At 43.8% G+C, this 16,836-nt stretch overlaps 1 protein-coding gene and 1 pseudogene across 8 annotated transcripts in view; both read right to left on the minus strand.

Moving 5' to 3' along the window:
- Positions 1-254: 254 nt before the first annotated feature.
- LOC125706425 (midkine-B-like) lies at positions 255-4,215 on the minus strand (annotated as a pseudogene).
- Positions 4,216-9,022: 4,807 nt separating this feature from the next.
- LOC125706396 (diacylglycerol kinase zeta-like) overlaps positions 9,023-16,836 on the minus strand; it is a 140,694-nt gene continuing 132,880 nt past the window's right edge. For all 8 annotated transcript variants that reach the window (XM_048973077.1, XM_048973079.1, XM_048973078.1 and 5 more), the window contains 2 exons: positions 16,644-16,743; positions 9,023-14,086 (listed from right to left, as the gene is read on the minus strand). In XM_048973077.1, the coding sequence (XP_048829034.1) occupies positions 13,970-14,086; positions 16,644-16,743 (217 nt within the window). In that variant the 3' untranslated portion in view covers positions 9,023-13,969. The remainder of the gene's footprint in view (positions 14,087-16,643; positions 16,744-16,836) is intronic.

The raw sequence follows: 16,836 nt of genomic DNA on the forward strand, positions 1-16,836 counted from the left end.
GGTTCAGTAAAACGTTGGTTGCAGTTCATCTTTAGTTGGTCACACCTAGAAAGACGCTGAAAGAGGAATGAGCAGAGCCACTAAAATACATTTAAAACAATTCCTTTATAAAAGCCTTACCAAGATCTCTGTGCTTTTTTCCAACCCCTTTTGTAGTCTGAGAGATGGAAGCCGGTCGTGGTAGTGCAAAAGAACAGTGGGAGGAGTCTAGAAAAAGCATAGTGTCACTTACACCACCGTGACCCTGAGCCTCTTCAGTTCTCCTTCCCTTTTCCTTTCTTTCCTGTAACAAAAAGAATGAAGGTTCATCATCTCCTCCAAGAAAGCACCAGATTAAAAGAACACAAAGGGATTTGGATGTAAAATAAAAATGAAAGTAAAAAACTGTGTGACATGACTGACATGACATGCAATGCGTTGCATTGGCCTGACAAATGTAGTTTTAACCTGTAAAGTAACTTTTTTTTTTTTTTCTTGCAACAGTTATGGAACTCTCTGGAAATACAAAGAAATTACTTTGCTAAAGCAGCAACTATTCATTTTTAGAGAAAAAGAGCAAATCAGACTTGGTACAGCCAACCATTGACCTTCGTCTTGGCTTTGCCATTTGCTGAGTGGCAGGGTTTGGACACCTCCCGGGTTGCCAGGCACTCTGCATTGTGCAAGACTTTCTTCAAGGTGCCAACCCGATACTTGGTCCCGGTAGTGGGGTCACCAGCTCCCAAACTTGTACTTGCAGTCAGCTGTGGGTTGCAAGTAACCAGGAGAGAGTAATGAGAGACTCTACAAAGATGATGAGTTTCCTACAATTTGTTTACTTTGTGCTGCATGAATGATAATGATGTGGAAACACAGGAGACACCTACACCAATCACTCAGCTGCTTTTAGTCTAAAAGATGCTCCAGTGCCAGACAGGAAACGCACAACGGTTCATTAGCCAACTGCATTATTATGAAGACCAGCATATAAACAGGTTATTGTCCCTGCCTGTCTGCAAACTCAGGCATGTGAATTTGTACTTCTTGTTTAAGATTACAGGAATATTCAAATCAACTGCTTTGGTAACACTTTACTTAAAGTACCCATGTACATGTAACTGCATTACAGATACCTTCATAATACGCTATAATTGTCACGCCCAGCTCGTTCGATCCTCATGTGTGCCACGCCCCCTGATCATCTACGTGTTCTTCCCCGATTGTGCCCAGCTGTTTTTATATCAGTCTGTGCATGTAGTCCGTGTCTGAGTCCGTATTCCCCAGACTTCGCCATCTGCCCTGTCTTCTCCGTATCCTGTTTTCCTTAAATAAACCCGTTTCCCTCATCCCCCCCTGCCTGCCTCGTCAATCCTGAAAGAATGACAAGTCTCCCAAGAGAAGCACCTCTGGGAAACAAGGAGCAACGCCTCAGTCTTCTTCAGGAGGCAGTATACTGGCTCCATCAGCCTGAGGTCCAGGAGGATCCCGTGGCGTTAAGGTTAGCCAGTCTGAGCAGTACCCTCCTGCGCGAGGTGCCACTACCCGGGAATGTACTCTATCCAGGAGGTACACGAAAATCTCCAGCGGCCGTGGGACAGGATCACAGAGAGGCGGAGCCACCTGGACCCGCTGCTGAGGGAGGAGGTTGCCGACCCACTGCCTCTAATGACAGCCACACGGCGGAGACGGAGAAAGTCGACCGGAAAAGGAGCCAACGATCTTCCTGGGGGCCTGCTCTCTCTCCGCTGCTTTGATCCCTGCTGAGTATCCGGAGGAACCCCTCCTGGTCCAAAAGCCAGTAAGGCTGGTGAATAGGGGGACTAGAGCCGTATGGGACGATATTCCCCGGATCCCCAGGGCTCTTAAAGGGGCAGTGCCCACTCTAATAACGCCGACCTGATTTTTTCGCCTGATCTACCTGTTCCTGACCAGCCGGTTCCTGTCCAGCCTTTTCCTGAGATCCCAGACCGGTTTCCACAAGTGCCCGCCTCAACGTCCCTAGCTGGGACGTATTTCACCCTCCAGGGTCTCTTCTGGAGGGTGATAGAGGACCCGACGGCATGAGAGGCCCCAGGAGGTTTCCATTTCTGCGACGCCCCCTGCTGGTCCTGACTCGGCGGTTCCTGCTCCACCCAATGGGCCTGCCACGGCCCCGCCTCCTGCTTCACCCAAGGCACCTGCCACGGTCCCGCCTCTGCTCAGCTCCCAGCATCGCCTGAGCTCCTTGCTGCAGCTTCTGCACCGCCTGAGCTTCCTGCTGCAGTTACAGCTCCGTCCACACCTGAGGTCCCAGCTATGCCCGTGGCCCCTGCTACGGCGCTGCCTGAGGTCACGGCGCCACCCGCGATCCCTACTATGCTCGCTGCGCCTCCGCTTGCTTTGCCGCCCAAGGTGCTGCCTTCTGCTTTGTCCCAGGCTCCTACTGTGCCTCGCTTGATGGAGAGAGAGGAGAAGCTTGAGTAGGACCCCTCGGGGACCTCCCTAATGACTTCTCTGCCCTCACCCCGGTGAGGTTGACCCCGGCAGAATCCAGCCTTTCAGTGTCCCGAAAGGGGAGAGGACACAGGCGCAGAGCCAGGGTCCCGCTCGTCCTGCCACCTGGCTCGCCCTCACTCACCTTGGCTGGGGCTTGGGGGTGCCTGCGGGTCCTGGGGCTCCAATTCGGTGGTCGCCTGTGGGTCCCCGTCTGACACCTTGTCGCCCAGCCTCGGTCATGCCTCCGTTGCCTCCTCGGTCGCCTGCGGGTCCCCTCACTCCGGCGCGTCGGTGTACGTCGCCTTTACATGCTGTGGCTACGGCATCGCCTTCTGCGGCTTCCCTCCCTCCTTGCCTTTGTTGGTATCCCCTCCGGCTTCCTCCTTGCCTCCCCTGGTGCCCCCTCCGACTTCCTCCTTGCCTCCTCCGCCTGTCCCTCGCCCTGCCTCCTCATCCCCTGCGAGGTCCCCTCCTGCTCCAGCCTCTCGGGTGCCACCTGTTGCCCACTGTGGCTCCCTCGGGCTCCCTTTTTTCACCCGGCCTTTCCCGTCTGGCCTCCTCTGTTTCCTCCTCATCCCTCTGTTCTTCCTGTCTCTGCTCCTTGTCTCTCTGTGCCTCCGTTTACTCCTGGCCCTTTCGTCCCTCCATTTTCTGTTACCTCTGTGTCTCCTTTTCTTGTCTGCCTGTCGGCATTCCTTGTCCTTTGTCAGGTGTTGGCTTGGCTGTTGCCCCTCTGTCAGTTCTGTGTTTCCATTCTGTTTATGGTCAATCATTAATGGTCTTGCTCTTGTCTTCCAGGTCCCGTGTCCCCGGTCTTGTCTCGTCTGTCGCCTCCCCTGAGGCGCACCTGGAATGCACACCTTTGGGGGGGGTTTTGTCACGCCCAGCTCGTCCAATACTCGTGTGTGCCACGCCCCCTGATCATCCACATGTGCTTACCCGATTGTGCCCAGCTGAGTCCGTATTCCCCAGACTTGTCATTATTGCCATCTGCTATGTCTTCCCCGTATCCTGTTTTTCTCAAATAAACCTGATTCCCTCATCCCCGCCTGTCTGCCTCATCCGTACCCGCTGCCTGCCTGCCCATCTACCCAGCGATCCTGACGGTAATGCATTCAGAAATAAAATGTGACTGCTTTAAGTAAAGTGTTACCACTGTGTTTAAATGTAGTGTAGGGTATTGCAAAAGTATTCATGAAAGTGATTAATATTTCTCAACAAAAACATTGCACAAGAGCAGCTCAGCACGAAAGCCCCATGCACTATGGCTGTTCAGTTTAGCTGGCTAGGCTAGTTTTCAGCAATACAATCACTTTGACAAATAACAAACAAAATGGAAATAAAAATCTCAGTTTAGCTGCTGTCAGTCCCCTTACCACCAAAGTTCTTCCTCCATCCACAGGGCACATGGCATTTGAGCTTCTTGACCTGGAGGTTGCAGGTGCCCTCTCGCACACCCACCCCACAGTCACCAGTGTTGGGCTCACAGCTTCCATACTGCCATTCTGCGCATTCAGAAGCTCCCTTCTGCCCTGTGGGTACAGATACGGAACAGCTGAGGACCACCTCCAACAAATATGGGGAGTCCCAAGCCAAATGCAGCCTGTGGCGATTACTCAGCATACCAGACTAGGCGAGTTAAAAGAACAGTGGTATGCCAATCAGCCATCATAATATACATTTCTTTCCTTTGCCAGCTTCTGTGAAGATGAGCATCAGGGCCAGGGGAAGAATGACGAACAGGGAATACAAACCGTGCATGAAATGAAAATGATAAAATATAAATACAATCTCCACTTTGCCATTTAGTTTTCAATGTCTGTGCAAATCCTGCCAAAATGAAAATTAAAATGAAAACACCATTTGCATTTTAATTTTTCACTCTTTTATCTCGGATGTAGAAATAATTTTAAATTAAACCTTTCAGTGTTTTCATTTTCCAGATTGACTTTTCATTTCCTACTTGCTTTTTCATTTTCAAGTTCACAACATGCACATATATGTTAATTGGAGTGGGCAGTGGGTGGAGCTATGGACCACTGCTGCTCTTTCTCAGAACATTTGCAGATTCTGTTGTCCTTGTGTTCTTTGAGCATGGTCGACCATATTGTCCGAACTAATGGCAAAGTCACACGTGGCCTAAATTAACTAATTATTTGCAACTGCCAATTCATTTAGTTGCCAGTTCATAGTGTCTCATTTCATGGTTTAGGTCAAGGGTGTCAAACTCCAGTCCTGGAGGGCAGGAGCCCTGTGTAGCTTAGTTCTTTCCCTGTTCCACTACAAATTATTCAGCTCAAGAGCTGTGTGGTAATTAGCACAAGGACCAGAATCAGGTGTGTTAAATGAGGGTAAACCAAAAATTGTGCAGGGCTCCGGCCCTTCGGCACTGGAGTTTGACACTCCTGGCTTTAGTTATTCCCAGCTTCCTTAGAGGGGAGTGCTGCCAGTGGCAGGTGCTGCACAATGTATAGTTGAAAATACTAAATAAAATATGAATGAAATTTTTAAGCGGTAGCGCAACTATTTATATAGGTATGCAGTTGTAATGAAACACTGAAATTAGCCTGGCCCAGACTGCCGTGTTTTCAGCTAGGTAACCTAAAAGCCTAAATCTCGGCCAGGCAAATTTCAGTGTCCTTAGAATTGCATAGCTGTTGTGTACTATGCATTTCATATTTGCCTTACCCAAAATGAATATGACCTCCGCAAACCATTTGGAATTGTGGCTTCTTATTCTAATCAATGTGTACAATTGCTTAGTGACCAGGTCATATGTTACGAAAGACATTATGCCTGAGTAATTCCACCATTTTCATTACAGGGAGACTTCCATCCATCCATCCATCCATCCATTTTCCAAACTGCTTATCCTACTGGGTCGCGGGGGGTCCGGAGCCTATCCCGGAAGCAATGGGCATGAGGCAGGGAACAACCCAGGATGGGGGGCCAGCCCATCGCAGGACACACTCACACACCATTCACTCACAAATGCACACCTACGGGCAATTTTAGCAACTCCAATTAGCCTCAGCATATTTTTGGACTGTGAGTGGAAACCGGAGTACCCGGAGGAAACCCCATGACAACATGGGGAGAACATGCAAACTCCGCACACATGTGACCGAACAGCTCTTATAGGTAGCCCGGCACCCCATACTCCTGGAGCACTCCCCACAATACTCCCCAAGGGCCGCATGCCTTTTCCAAGTCCAGAAAGCACATGTAGACTGGTTGGGCAAACTCCCACGCATCCTCCAAGACCCTGCTTAGAGTATAGAGCTGGTCCACTGTGACATGACCAGGGCAAAAACCACACTGCTTCTTCCGTGGTTCGACTATCTGACAGACCCTCCTCTCCAGCACCCCCAAAAAGACCTTACCAAGGAGGCTGAGGAGTGTGATCCCTCTATAGTTGGAACACACTCCCCGGTCCACTTTCTTGAAGAGGGGGACCACCACCCCGGTCTGCCAATCCAGAGGCACCGCCCCCGATGTCCACGCGATGCCGCAGATGCATGTCAACTAGGACAAGCCCTGCAGCCTCCAGAGCCTTGAGGAACTCTGGGTGGATCTCATCCACCCCTTGGGCCCGGCCACTGAGGAGATTTTTGACCATCTCAGCGACCTCCACCCCAGAGATAGGTGAGTCCATCCCTAAGTCCCCAGACTCTGCTTCCTCATTGGAAGGCGTGTTGGTAGGATTGATGAGGTCTTCAAAGAATTCCTTCCACCGACCCAGAACGTCCCGGGCTGAGGTCAGCAGCGCACCATCCCCACTATAAACAGTGTTTATGCTGCACCGCTTTCCCGGTCTGAGCCGTGGCATGGTTGAGCAGAATCTCCTCGAAGCCGTCCGGAAGTCATTCTCCATGGCCTCGCCAAACTCCTCCCATACCCGAGTTTTTGTCTCAGTGACCGCTGAAGCCACGTTCTGCTTGGCCCACTGGTCCTCATCACCTGCCTCTAGAGTCCCACAGGCCAAAAAGGCCCGATAGGACTCCTTGTTCAGCTTGACGGCATCCCTCACCGCCAGTGTCCACCAGCGGGTTTGGGGATTGCTACCGCGACAAACACCGACCACCTTACAGTCACAGCTCCGATCAGCTGCCTCCACAAGGGAAGCGTGGAACATGGCCCATTCGGACTCACTACCCCCCGCCTTCCCCGAGGACATGCGCAAAGTTCTGCCAGAGGTAGGAGTTGAAGCTCCTTCTTACAGGGGATTCCGCCAGACATTCCCAGCAGACCCGCACTATATGCTTGGGTCTGCCAGGTCTGACCATTTCCCTCCCTCACCAGCGGAGCCAACCCACCACCAGGTGGTTATCGGTTGACAACTCCGCCCCTGTCCTCACCCGAGTGTCCAATACATTCGGCCGCAAGTCTGATGACACGACCACAAAGTCAATGATTGAACTGTGGCCTAAGGTGTCCTGGTACCAAGTGCACATATGGACACCCTTATGCTTGAACATGGTGTTTGGATTATGGACAACCCGTGACGAGCACAGAAGTCCAATAACAGAACACCACTCGGGTTCAGAACGGTGGGGGGGCCATTCCTCCCAATCACGCCCCTCCAGGTCTCACTGTCATTGCACACGTGAGCATTGAAGTCCCCCAGCATAACAAGAGAGTCCCCAGGAGGAGCGCTCTCCAACACCCCTTCCAAGGACTCCAAAAAGGGTGCGTATTCTGAACTGCCATTTGGCGCATAAGCGCAAACAACAGTCAGGACATGTCCTCCCACCTGAAGGCAAAGGGAAGCTACCCTCTCGTCCACCGCGGTAAACCCCAATGTACAGGCGCCCAGCAAGGGGGCAATAAGTATGCCCATCCCTGCTCGAGGTCTCTCCCCGTGAGCAACTCCAGAGTGGAAGAGGGTCCAACCCCACTCAAGGAGACTGGTTCCAGAGTCCAAGCTGTGTGTGGAAGTTAGCCCGACTCTATCGTCGGAACCTTACAACCACGCACACCAGTTCAGGCTCCTTCCACACCAGAGAGGTGACATTCCATTTCCCTAGAGCTAGCTTCTGCAGCCTAGGATTGGACCACCACTACACTGCACATTTGCACTACAATGCACACATGCACATGCAAGATAATCATAGTCTTGAACAGGATTGATAATATATATTGTATTTATTGTATTGCATTGTATTTTGTTGTGGATGTTATCCATTTATTTATTGCATTTGTATTAATGTGTAGCAGCATCAGAGGCCCAAGGGAAATGCTATTTCAATGCAATGTGCTCTTATATATGGATGTGTTGACAGTAAAGAACTCTTGGGTGTTGAAGAAAGCCAATCACATAAAGGAGGAAGATGATTTTTGAAAATAAAGCCTGTTGGCTGATAAGACTCTTTTTAAAACCAGTATATGTTGTCCACCTAATGCAATATAGACGGCAGAGACCCTGGGGTTGAAATGTAAGAATGGTGACACTGACATTATTTATTCCCGTTTCTGTCAGATTTCAGGGTTGCTGAACTGAACATTCCTCATACCGCTTCTAGGCTTAGGGCTAGATCTGTTTGTTACTGTATCACTCATACTGCTTCTAGTCTTAGGGCTGGTTCTGTTCATTACTGTGCAGTACTACTTATACTGCTTTTAGGCTTAGGGGTGGTTCTGTTCATTACTGTACTGCTCATGCTGCTTCTAGTTTTAGGGCTGGTTTGTTCATTACTGTGCAGTACTACTTATACTGCTTTTAGGCTTAGGGGTGGTTCTGGTCATTACTGTACTGCTCATACTGCTTCTAGGCTTAGGGATGGTGCTGTTCATTACTGTGCAGTCCTGTTCATACTGCTTTTAGGCTTAGGGCAGGTTCTATTTGTTACTGTATCACTGATACTGCTTCTAGTCTTAGGGCTGATTTTGTTCATTACTGAACTGTACTGCTCACACTGCTTCTAGTGTTAGGGTTGGTTCTGTTCATTACTGTACAGTACTGCTTAAACTGTTTCTAGGCTTAGGACTTGTTCTTTTGGTTACTGTTTGGTTAGCTGAAAGCTGGCCTGATATCTCTTCGCCATATCTCAGTCGGCAGCCTCAAGGTAGAGTCCTTTCACTCAGTGGCTGTTGCTGCGAAGAAGGTGGGTAGGTATATGCATGTCCACCAGCACCCAACCTTGGTCCCAACAACCAGATCATTCTACATAAAACCTTTATAAACATACCCCTGACTCTGCTCTCACTACACTAACACACATAAATTGGAAGAACACCCACTCCCTGGGCTGTGATTTATACCGTTCCTAAAAACATTACTGTTACATATAGGCAAAATAGTAAAAATAACTAACATGAAATTTCCTGATTCATTTAATTATTCTTTTAAATGGATAAATGAAGCACCTTCGTGTGGCTTACAGAAGATAGATTACAAATTGCTTTGACATCCATCCATAGCTAACATCAAATGGTGACTTTTAGGTAACTTACTTGCCAATATAAATGTTCTTTCATGTCACAAACCCACACATCATGCCACACATCATGAATTGCAAAGAAATTCAGAGCAGTAACATGGGTAAAAAATATTACGTGGAGCCTAAACTTCTTTAAAAGGTTTATTGTTTTCAAGCAGACATTAAAATCAACCCACATAACAAACATACAAGTCTATAGTTTACAATTCACACTTGTTTGTTCTTTCTTGTTGACTGTAAGTACAAAATTAAATCTTTAATATTAAAGGTTCTGTATAATGCACTATAGTTAACCAATGTTTTGAAATGCTCTGTAGATATATGTTGCATTTTAACCTTGAATTGCACTGCAACTCAAATAAAGCTCAGAAAACATAACTCACCAATTTATAAACTAAGGCAGTAAACAGTTTGCCTAACACATTCAGTAAATGAATAAACATTTGAAAAAGCACAAAACACACCTGCTTGCTGTCTCACTGTAGTCATATCAAGCACATCTTGTGAAATGGAGCAAAGCTGCTTGAATATTTTAAATGTTTTGCTGAAAATCTGTACCTCTGCAGTAAGGTTGCACTGACGTCTAAGTTGTCTTTTAATTAATAAATAAGTGTTTCTCCTTGTGTAGTTCAGTAGCGACACTAATTACAGCCAGCAACAGCATACATAAAACTTTCATTTTCTTTTTTTTTATTTCAAACAGGGTACGTCATTTAAAGAAATAATCTTTGGATGCTTTGAGAAATTTGTCTATCTTTCTATGCCATCTAAAGAAGTAAATGGATATTTCTGGTAATTAACACATTACTGTATATGGACATAATAAAACGTGGCAATTAAATGACAGAATTGTTCATAACTTAGAATAAAACAAAAAATAGCCAAATATTCTAGTCTGTAACTCAAGGCATATTTTTTTTTCATATTATTTTCACAAAATGTTTTTGTGTGTATTTTTTTTTTTGGTTTTCGCTTCAGTCCCAGCTGAGTGTACTGAGCTGACTGTGATGATATCTACAACCAAAGTGGGTCCATGTTTTTCATGATGATTTTTATAACCATCAAGGTACTAGTTACCAGGCTCTTAAGCTATAACACTGAATATATCAGTTAGTACAGCATTTCTCAAACTATGAGCCGTGGTCTAGTGCTGGTCCGTGAGAGGGTTCCTGCCGGTCCGCGGAGCCTATCTATCTATAACTATTTATCTATGCGGATATGCAACCGCGCAGGGGGGGGAGGGGGGGGGGGATTTGGGGATGGTCTTTATGCAGGGCCCTGCAGCCCCCAAACCTGAAATGACTGGTCCCCAGGATAAATAAGTTTGAGAAACGCTGAGTTAGTAGGATCCCTGGGCTAAATTATGCATGCTAAAACAAGCTGATCCCTGGACTATGTACACTGGGGTATAACTTTATCCAAACCCAGGTAAATATTGAAAAAAAGAATGTTGTTGATACAGGAACTAGAAATAGCTTAAAAATCAAAGCAGAACTGTCTCCATAGAATATACATTATATAAAACTTATATTTCTGAAGTAAATACAAAAAGATGGCCAATCAGATCAGCATCGTAAAGTGCATGGAATGAACCTTGCAAACGTAGGTGTGTAATAATAATAATAATTATAGTAATAATAATAAATAATAATGGCTTACTGAACCTTCATTAAGTGAATGAATATTTAGAAATACCATGTTATTTTCATTTTTATAAAACTGGATGCTAGAACTCCTGAGTGTACAGTGAATAATTAAGGGTTATGGTACTCGGTTAAATACTTTGAGTTCCTCCTAGAAGATGCAGGGTTGGCCTGTGTTTCCAAGGTCTCCATCTTGGGACCATAGTCAGCTGGGTTGGAAAGAATGCAACAAATTGATGTACCATTACTATAATAGCCCTATAGCCATCTAAGAGTACTGCACCTTTTAATGGCACTTCTGTGTCCATCATTTACACACTCAAGTGATTCTGGAAGGCAACAGACACATATATGCTGGGACGAAGAGGACACTGTGGACCGCATCAGAAATATGAACATGTCTGGATTCATTTTTATATTGGTCCAGTTGTAACTAAGTGGTACAATAGCAAATAAACTGCTTCTGAGATCCAGAACGTGCATTTGGCTGAGTATGTATATCTAATATGACAATATTATCTGCCAGTCAAAACATGCAATATTATGACCCATAAACAGGGATAGACATAACTGGAATGCAAGTACGCATTCACCTTAAAAAACAATACGTGCGACAATCGATTATGGTAACAGTGAAAATTCATACTTATTTTATGTATATTTGCGCTGATATGAAAACAAAATATAATGCATTTTAATCTTTATATGCTAACTCTACTTCATTTGCGGTATACAGGTTAAAATGCGAGTTATTTTCTTCCTTTTTTTACACACAGAAAGTTATACACCAGTATACGTCTCTTGTCACATTTGTAAAAGTGCAAATGCTACTTATTTTATGTGCATTTGTGCTTTTACAAACAATCGATTATCGCACGTATCGTTTTTAAAGGTGAATGCGGACTTGTGTACCAGTTATGTCCATCCCTGCCCAGAGATCATGTTTAAAGCATTTCCTACTGAATGGAATTATGGATACTAATTTTGCCAAGGTAGTGGTCCAAATGGTTATATAGATATTCAAAAAGGCCCAACCAATTTCTTGGTATTTTTGACTTAATATTTTATATTTAATACTTAATATTTAGATTTAATATTAACTAAAAATTTCACCAGCTGTAGAGGATGAGCTGTCTTAAAAACTAGTCTTTCAAATATGTGACCCATCACCACGAAATGAGTCTTAAGTCGCACTGGTAGAAATACACCCATAAGACTCATTTTGTGGTGATGGGTCACATATGTTTGACTAGATATCCTTTCCTTGTCCATCCTCTCCATGACACACAAAATTAACTTCTAACCAGTTTTATCTATTGGAAGGACCTGAAATGGCAGCAAATCTCTAAATCACCTCTCAATAGTGTCTCAGAAGGACACATTTCAGCATGCGGGAGAAAAAAAAGATGTGAAGATTGCCAGGAAAAGCAAAGTGGACAGATTTGACAATTGACACATTCCTATTGTGTAACCCTTAATACATTTTGAGGAGACATCTAGGAAGGAGTCAAAATTGCTTCATATCATGACACCTGTGTAAACCTAATTCTCTTAAGCAATTTTAATAAGCTAACTTCAGTGCAAAAATATTACATTAAAGTCAATCTGCAATCTAAGGCGTCTTCTTAGTGTGAGAACCTGAAACACTGTACAACATATAAAAGCTCTTGCATAAGGTTTAAGAAAGAAAAAAAACATTTAAGGTTGTATTAACATACAAAGAACATTTAGAATTAAAAAGAAACTAGGACCACATGTGTGACAAGACCTCTTCCACGTCAATTTCTCCACCTGAAAAAGCTAGTCATATGTTTTTATTTTGTATAAAAAGCAGTAGCTTAAAATGGATGACTGACTATTATGTCTTCCCCTGTACAAGCATAAAGACGGCCAGATCCAAAAATTAGCAGTTAATTACTGTAGCAATGCTTGAAACACTATGACCTACATGGTATCTTAACACACTGGGAGTTTGTCAGCCATTCACGTACTGTAGGTATATTTACACTGTGCACATTTCAGTCAAATTATTGTTAGAAAAGCAGCCACCAGCTGTCACAGTGGATATACATACAATGCATTCAGGGACACAGCAAAAGAGAGTCTTTCTGCGTGCCAAAAGGCCTTTTCAATTTACTCTGAAAAAAAAAAAAATATATGATATTAAGGCCATTTCAACAGCCTTCATCATCTTAAATTAAACAGTTCCTTATTTTAACTGTCAATCAGTTCTATACACAGCCAAAAATAGTCTAGAAAATAAATAGCCTCAACACATTTTTTCGTCAGAATCAATTATCCAGCTTCCTTTGGAATTCACCACGTAGACCTGAGCGGTATCCATGTAGACTGGGAGAAAATTGAAGAAGTTGGTTACAGCCTAACACACAGCTTAAATCTTCCTAGTCGCTTCTCTGGTAAGAACTGCAAAAGGAACTGCAAAGTTAACACAAGAATGTTTCACAATAATAGTTATATGTAACATGGGAGAACAGCTAGCAATTTCTGAAAAATATTTATATCTAAAATTTACATTTTTATAATAACACAAGACGCAAAATAGTATTTTTGTACATCAATGCCTTATATAAATATCTGTGTATTTAAAATGTAATAACAAGTATACCATTAACCAGCACTAAGTGGAAGTTCAGATAATCAGCTGAAAATATTGGCATCAAAGCTATAGGATGAAAAAAATGCTTTGACAGATATCTTCTAAAATAAGCGTACAGTACCCAACCTTCTCCTGTAAACCTACACAACTACTGCAATGATAATACTCCTCAGTCCTTGTCATTGAACAAAATAAAATAATGTAATCATACAGAGAAATATGAGGCTTTAAATGTAAAATGTCAATTTCAGATGAAGGTTAAACCAACAAATTGAGGTTTGGTTAAAAAAAAAAAAATCAGTCAAAACATTTAAAATGATACTACAGCAGTCATAAAAAACACATCTAAGCAACTCTCTTATGAGTCAAAAATCTAATGCTAACAGACTGGTCACCTTCGAGTATAATTAGTTATTATCACCAGGCAGTTTGTGATGGCAGATTTGATATTGCAAAGGAGATATTGCAAGAGAACAGTAAGATCGGCAACACATTCAAGCTTCAAACATTCTGTTCCTCATTTGTGCAAAACTCCCTCTATGATCGAAGTCTCTTTGGACCTGATGCTGTGGTGAAAAAAGCAACAACACAACAGAAACGGAAAGTAGCTCTTTTGTGCATTCTTGTACAACACAACAACAATAGTCTTTTTGGCAGTGCAATATAGGAAACTTCAAAAGAAACTCAGTGTCCTGTCCCTGGCTGCCACCGTGCAGGAAGCAGGATGGGCTGCCCTGACTGGCCTCCTTGCCCTTTAAACTCTTTCCTACCCAGGTAAGCTGAGCATTTGGCATGAGGAGAGAAGCTGTGCTGGGTCACACAGCTGTTTCCTGGTCCTCCCGCTGGATCATCTGGTAATGCTGCCGGTTCTCCAGGTAGGCTGCTAGCTCAGGGTCCTTGGCTTTTTCTGCACGGTGTTTAGGGGTGTCACCCTGGTCAGAGAAAGCAGCTTGAGTAGTCACTTTTCCAGGATAGTGGGACATAAATTGGGCAGCATGCTGATTTAGGATATTCACCAAAGCTGGACCTAATCACATGGTGTGTAAATGGTGTGCAGCTAAATTGCGGAAACTCATTTCATTAAGGTGTAGCTTCAAAGCCTGTGTATGACAGAATCACCATCACGGTTGGACACTTAACTCAACTCAAACTTTAAATGAACTACTCCAAAATTAACACTTTGGTCAAATGCACATGCTAAATAAGTAACTGCAATCAAAACACTGTTAAAGCATGAATATCATCAGTGGATTTCGGGTTAGAAGGACAGATCCTAACATGAAACATGGTTGTGATTCTTTGATGCACTGGATGATTCACAGCCCTTTCTTATGGTGCAAAACACTGAGACAATGGAGTTTATAAGGACTGGGGGTAAAGGGGGAGACCGCTTTTCATCATTACACATTGACTACAAGTGAATAAAGGTCTGTTCATGTTAGTTTGCCCCACCCATCTGCACAACAAGCTCACAGCAGCCAGTTTTTCAACTGTTTAACTGCTATCTGGCATCATAAGCTACCATGAAAGTACAAGGGCTAAGGGAGACGTGTGCAAGCAGAGAACCAGGCCGAATTATAGCAGCAGAGCCCAAGACATGTGCTGCATCGCCTCTGAGTCTCCAGAACATGCCATCCATCTGCCGCCATTGAAATCAGAAATGCATTAAAATGCACCAAAGCTATATTAAACATTCATTAAACTATGTTTTTACATTTATGCACTAGCTATGATTCATTGAGTGGACCTGACTCCCAGGTGCGTGCAAAAATTACATATATAAACATGACACCTTTGTTTAGTCCTGTGCCTGTGTTGTAGCTTTGCCAGAGAGGCTTTATTACTATATAATGAGACATGCCTTTTATTTACTTTTTGGCAGTCAGAGAGCTGAGACTCATTTGGATGACTGTCTTCAGTTGTCTCCCCTCTATTGCCATCCCTCATTTCTCAGAGTTTAATTGGTCTCCCCTTGAAGCTGGACATATCCCAGTAATCAGCTCTGTCTCTATCCAGTGGAATTAATCAATGTTGTCATTCCCCACATTTCTTTGCAAGTGTCTTTGCCCAGAAAATTGTAACAAGCCCTGCTGCACGTGGTGATGATTACAGTGTGAACAGATCTACAATATGCTACATACTGCTATAATAAGAAGGTTTCTTGCAGAAATATTATTGAGAGCCTATGACACATTTTCACAAGGCATTAGGTTTCATTCTAAAGCATAGACTAGTAATAGGCGAAGTTGTTTCAACTTTTCAATTGAAAATGATGTTAAGCAAAGTGTTACAAATAGATTACAAGATTTTTGTAAGGGTTACCACTGACTGTTCTTCTATATTCTCCCAAAACTAAACTGACAGGCCCTGCATACAATCTGCTTTCAGGACACTCTGAATAGAAAGGGAAACCATTTCAAGTTTTGTGAAGTTTTGGATGTGTTTCTCTTCCTGTTATGATAAACAAATGCAATGTTCTCTCAAGTTTTCAAGTGGACAACCTGTGTCTATTCAGAATTCTGTAGAAATGAGGATGAAAGCGAGAGGTTCTGCATCTCTGGAGAGGAGCAGTGATCCAAACAAGTAAGTGAATAAATATTCTCAGAGAACACAGGAGAACATGGGATGATGATTGACAAACCAAGGTTATGCTATAAATGAAAGAGTCCATCCAGACAAGATGTTGGTTCAGGTTACATGGTGCACCGTTTCAAACGGCCTGCAAAGCCAGAGTACAACATCTCTCCTAGTAGAAGTGAGTAGATATTACATTTGTATAATGGCGTCAGGGGCCATGTTCAGCTCTGCAGTGAATTTTTGAACCACAATGAGCCTTACGGTGAATGTATGGACCAGAATAACAATTACTACAATGATAGTGTATTAAAAAGTGTCATGGAAGCTTGGGATAAATGTTAAAAGCAGCACTGAACCTTGTGGTGAATAGTTGGTCTATTTCAGGCCTATTCGTTCTTTTGTCAGCTATCCCTCAGTATTCTGTCCCTGTTACATATTATGGGCATTCACTTCACAATCAAAACAAAATATGAGTGGATTTATTTTTTTCCTGGCATCACTGAATAGAAATAGAGAAATCTTGGTGAATTGTGCAGGTAAATTGGCTCTATTGAGGGCAGTGATGCCTAATGGTCAGGGAAGCACACGTGTAAGTGAAAGATTGCTAGTTTGAATCCCCAACCAGAAAGGTACCCCAAGCATTGTACTATTCCCTGGGCACTGAATTAGCTGCCCCCCTGCTATGTCATATTGTCACATATGGGTTACTACATTTTGTTGTTGTGTGATATGGTGTGTCAACAATGACATCTAATCACTTTCACTTCACTTATTATGAACAATAAGATCCATATCAAGAGACACATTACAGTAAATGTTTTCTCCTGGGACAGACTGAGCATTTTCTCAGAGGCTTTGTGAATAACTCATGTAATATTATCATATTAGTTTCATGGATGTGAACGTCTTCACCTGCAGGTCAGTCTTCATTAGGGACGCCCCAGCTTCCACCAAGTAATGGCAGATGGTCCTCTGACGCATCGCGGCTGCTTTATGCAGGACTGTCTCTCCGCTGTGACCCACAAAGAGACAAAATGCTCATCTCTGGCTTTTGCAACTAGTTACATGTAATGGTGTTGAGTAATTAACTTACAAAATAAATGTA

This window comes from Brienomyrus brachyistius, chromosome 13 (genome assembly GCF_023856365.1).
Source record: "Brienomyrus brachyistius isolate T26 chromosome 13, BBRACH_0.4, whole genome shotgun sequence".
Taxonomy (NCBI): Eukaryota; Metazoa; Chordata; class Actinopteri; order Osteoglossiformes; family Mormyridae; genus Brienomyrus; species Brienomyrus brachyistius.